Below are 3,922 nucleotides of genomic sequence, written 5' to 3'. Positions count from 1 at the left end.
TATATATATATATATGTTAATGATACAACTAGGAGCACATGAAGCATTTGAACAGTATTGCGCTCTTGATACAACGCAAATGTTCTTATAGTAAATAACACTACATTCAATTCACGTTCTGAAATCCCACTTCCGCAATAACGAGGAAGGTTCGTCTAGCATACCATAACGATAATTACATGCTTTCCTACTCGTTAACTTGCTGCGGTGACTGTGGGGGTAACTAAACAAAATGGTCAATATAGTAGCTACGAAACACATTACGTCGCTAAAAAACCTAATACCTGCTACTTTATCACGCGATGCAATACTACATCACCAAGACTTGACTATTACCATCCTACACATCTTAGTGATTAAGACTAAGACTAATTAGGCTTGTTTCGCCCTGTCTGCAACACTTCATAGTCACATCGCCCGTGAGTTAGCCCAGCTGCATGCATCGTACGAAGATAGACAACGTACAATAACGTAGAATGTAACAATGTAGCGGGAGTGTGTAATACAGAGAGAAGTATAACTCGAAGCACAAGAAATTCAATTATCTATATTATACACTCCGGATGTAGTTGAAATGTGCTGTAGTTGAATGAGGTGATATGAGATGGGTATACATCAAACCGATCACTGTACGGCATCTGCCACTGACTGGTCGGATATCATGGATTTCTCTACTGCAAGTTGCTCCAGTTTTTCCGTGTAAAATCCATTGAAATCCAATCTGTGTATAAGGAGCGAAATGTCAAGACCACGCGTAACCAACCACATGTTGTTGAATGCACTGCTGTGTGAGTATATGTGGGAATTAAGGGAGGAAAAAAAAAAATTCAGAAAAAAACAACTTGGACTTCAGTTATTACATGGGTATCCCTTCAAATGCACTTACATAACGTAATGCTACCCAGTGAAGCCCGAGAGAAAATCACCAACAAGACATAAATAATATTAAATATCTGCCAGGATCAATGAATACACGAGTCTATAATCATGATCTGTGCATTCAAATGAATTCACTTCATCAAGAACAACTTCTCTAGAACTTCAATTGTCTGACAACCACAGACTAGTTGTCCTAGAAACCAGACATCACCAACCCACCATCTAATAGAAAGATAGAACGATAGATAAGCATCAATCTATAGGTGGATAGGTTGTCCTCTGAATTTGCCTATGTGAGTTTACCAGCCCCAAAAGCGAAGAAATACAGTTGCGACTAAACTTCTTATTCATTGCACTTATCACAGTCATTCACTGTAGTTACACTCAAGTACATAAACATCGTTAGAAGCATGGGCATCACATCTCTGCCGCCGAACATCCGAAACATACACCCCTGACGAAGTAACCATTCTAACACCATCTCCCCAGCAACAACACTGCATCTAATGTCACTGTGCTCACATATAGATGTGCATATCTACAGGCATATAGGTATGCTTGCACGATGTCCTTATCCATAGATGTACTCACCAGTATATGTTCTTACCATGTAGACGTGCTTACAAGAAAACATACTTACCCATAGACGTGCTTACCAAGAAATGTGCTTACCCATAGACGAGTGCTTACCAATAGAAATGCTTACCCACAGATGTGCTTACCATTAGACATGCTTACCCATAGACATGCTTACCCATAGACATGCTTACCAATAGATGTGCTTACCCATAGATGTGCTTACCCATAGATGTGCTTACCCATAGATGTGCTTATCCATAGATGTGCTTACCCATAGATGTGCTTACCCATAGATGTGCTTACCCACAGATGTGCTTACCCATAGATGTGCTTACCCATAGACGTGCTTACCTATAGATGTGCTTACCCATAGATGTGCTTACCCATAGATGTGCTTACCCATAGATGTGCTTACCCATAGATGTGCTTACCCATAGATGTGCTTACCTATAGATGTGCTTACCCATAGATGTGCTTATCCATAGATGTGCTTACCCATAGATGTGCTCACCAATAGATGTGCTTACCCATAGATGTGCTCACCAATAGATGTGCTTACCTATAGATGTGCTTACCCATAAGTGTGCTTACCCATAGATGTGCTTACCCATAGGTGTGCTTACTTGTGTTTGTGCTTACTGGTATACGTGCTTACCCGTGGATGAGTTTACCTGTGATTGTGCTTACCTGTATACGATGTTCATGAGTTTGTGCTCATGCGTCAGCTTCCCAGATTCCGTGATCTTCTCCAGCAGGCTGTGCAGCAGTTTCGAGAACTTCGAATCGAATTTCGACAGCATCTTGTCCTCAGCCACCTTCGCTCCCACCATCACCTGTACACACGAGCGAGATATTACTACGCACGCACGCACGCACGCACGCACGCACGCACGCACGCACGCACGCACGCACGCACCGTGGGGGTGGTCGCGATCTCAAAAATAAATCAAGTAATCGAGTAATTCAGAATTGTTCTTAGATAAAATTCCATTCAATACAATTTAAATGACTTTATTTACGCGTATGAATTACATTTTGGAGGTAACATATTAGTTAAGCATATTAATGGACAATGCAGATGAAATTAAAACAAATGAAACTAAATAAATAGAAGTTATGGAGGGGCGAAATGACAAGATACAGCAATTGCAGGTGTCATGAGAGTATTGCATTTATGACAAAATGCACACAAAGCCAAACATTACGTAAAGTGAATCCTGTTTCCCTAATCACTCTCATTGCATAATTGGAATATGCATACGCATCCGTTCGTACGTATTTTACTCGGCGAATAAAAGTATTCTAAACGCACTATGAAAGCTGTGGACACACTACGCGATTTTTCAGGCGATTGAGTCGGGCGACTCAGTGGACACACTAGGTGATTTTCAGCGTGATTCATAGGCGATTCATCTCGCGCCACCTAGATTGATAGTCACATGATTGAAAATGCCACTGTTTGATTGGCTGATGAATCGTACATTCGGGCGTGCGTAGTAGAGCATTGTATACTCGCATTGTATAGTATCGCATTGTTCAGGCGCGCATTGTATATAGTCGCGCGACTCAAATAATGGCCTCGAAAGTCGCCGGCGACTCACTGGACACACTAGGCGATTTTTCAGGCGATTGAGTCGCTCGACTCAGTTGCCCGACTCAATCGCCTGAAAAATCGCCTAGTATGTCCACAGCTGAACGAAAACAAATCTTTTCAAACACAACCATTGATTGTTTATTGATCTTTTTACGATAAGGCATAATTAACGTTTGACATGCCGAACTTAGTGGTCATGCTTTGCATAGTTCGTACGAACAAAGTTTCGTAAGGCTACGGCTACGAAGGAGGTGGCTATTGTTTAACAAAATCAGCATGCCGTCAGCTCATTACATAGCCCCTCAGACCCGACTTCAATCAGGGCCCTAGCCCCTGTCATCCAATCAGGGCCCTCTTGAATATATCAAATAATAAGAATTCCTGTCCCTGGCTGATTTCGATTCGGTCCGATTTCGATAGATAGATTCGATAGATTTTGATATGATTACACAGTGATCACGATCACGATCTGATCAACCTGATCACGATCGCGTTACATCGTACCTCAAGGAAGTTGGTGAACTTGAGGCAGAGCACAAGCACCTTGTGAACGATGTCGAGCAGGGCCGGGTCGGTGAGCATGCAATCCTTCAGCGAACAGTTGAGCAGCTCAGTGTGGTTCTGCAGCACCTCATCCACGTTACTCACCTGTAAGGTACGCGCGATGCTCGTTAGCACAACGATGACGTCTGGCCGTGACAAATGACAATGAGGTCTGGCCGTGACAGTGACAATGACAATAACAATGACAATGACAATAACAATGACAATGACAATGAGGTCTGGCCGTGACAATGACAATGACAATAACAATGACGATGACAATGATAATAACAATGATAATGAGGTCTGGCCGTGACAGTGACAACG

General features: G+C 42.3%; 1 protein-coding gene across 1 annotated transcript in view; it reads right to left on the bottom strand.

Annotated features, from left to right (window-relative positions):
- Positions 1–27: 27 nt before the first annotated feature.
- Positions 28–3,922, bottom strand: part of LOC106809025 (gamma-tubulin complex component 2-like) — a 39,361-nt gene continuing 35,466 nt past the window's right edge. Inside the window, exons 24-26 of the mRNA XM_014811970.1 lie at positions 3,557–3,700; positions 2,146–2,291; positions 28–721 (exon numbers count right to left, since the gene is read on the bottom strand). Coding sequence (XP_014667456.1) covers positions 625–721; positions 2,146–2,291; positions 3,557–3,700 — 387 coding nt within the window. The 3' untranslated portion in view covers positions 28–624. The remainder of the gene's footprint in view (positions 722–2,145; positions 2,292–3,556; positions 3,701–3,922) is intronic.

The sequence above is a fragment of the Priapulus caudatus genome, unplaced genomic scaffold, assembly GCF_000485595.1.
Source record: "Priapulus caudatus unplaced genomic scaffold, Priapulus_caudatus-5.0.1 Scaffold323, whole genome shotgun sequence".
Taxonomy (NCBI): Eukaryota; Metazoa; Priapulida; class Priapulimorpha; order Priapulimorphida; family Priapulidae; genus Priapulus; species Priapulus caudatus.
The sequence above is the reverse complement of the archived record's forward strand: the minus strand, read 5'-3'. Positions and strand labels throughout refer to the sequence as shown.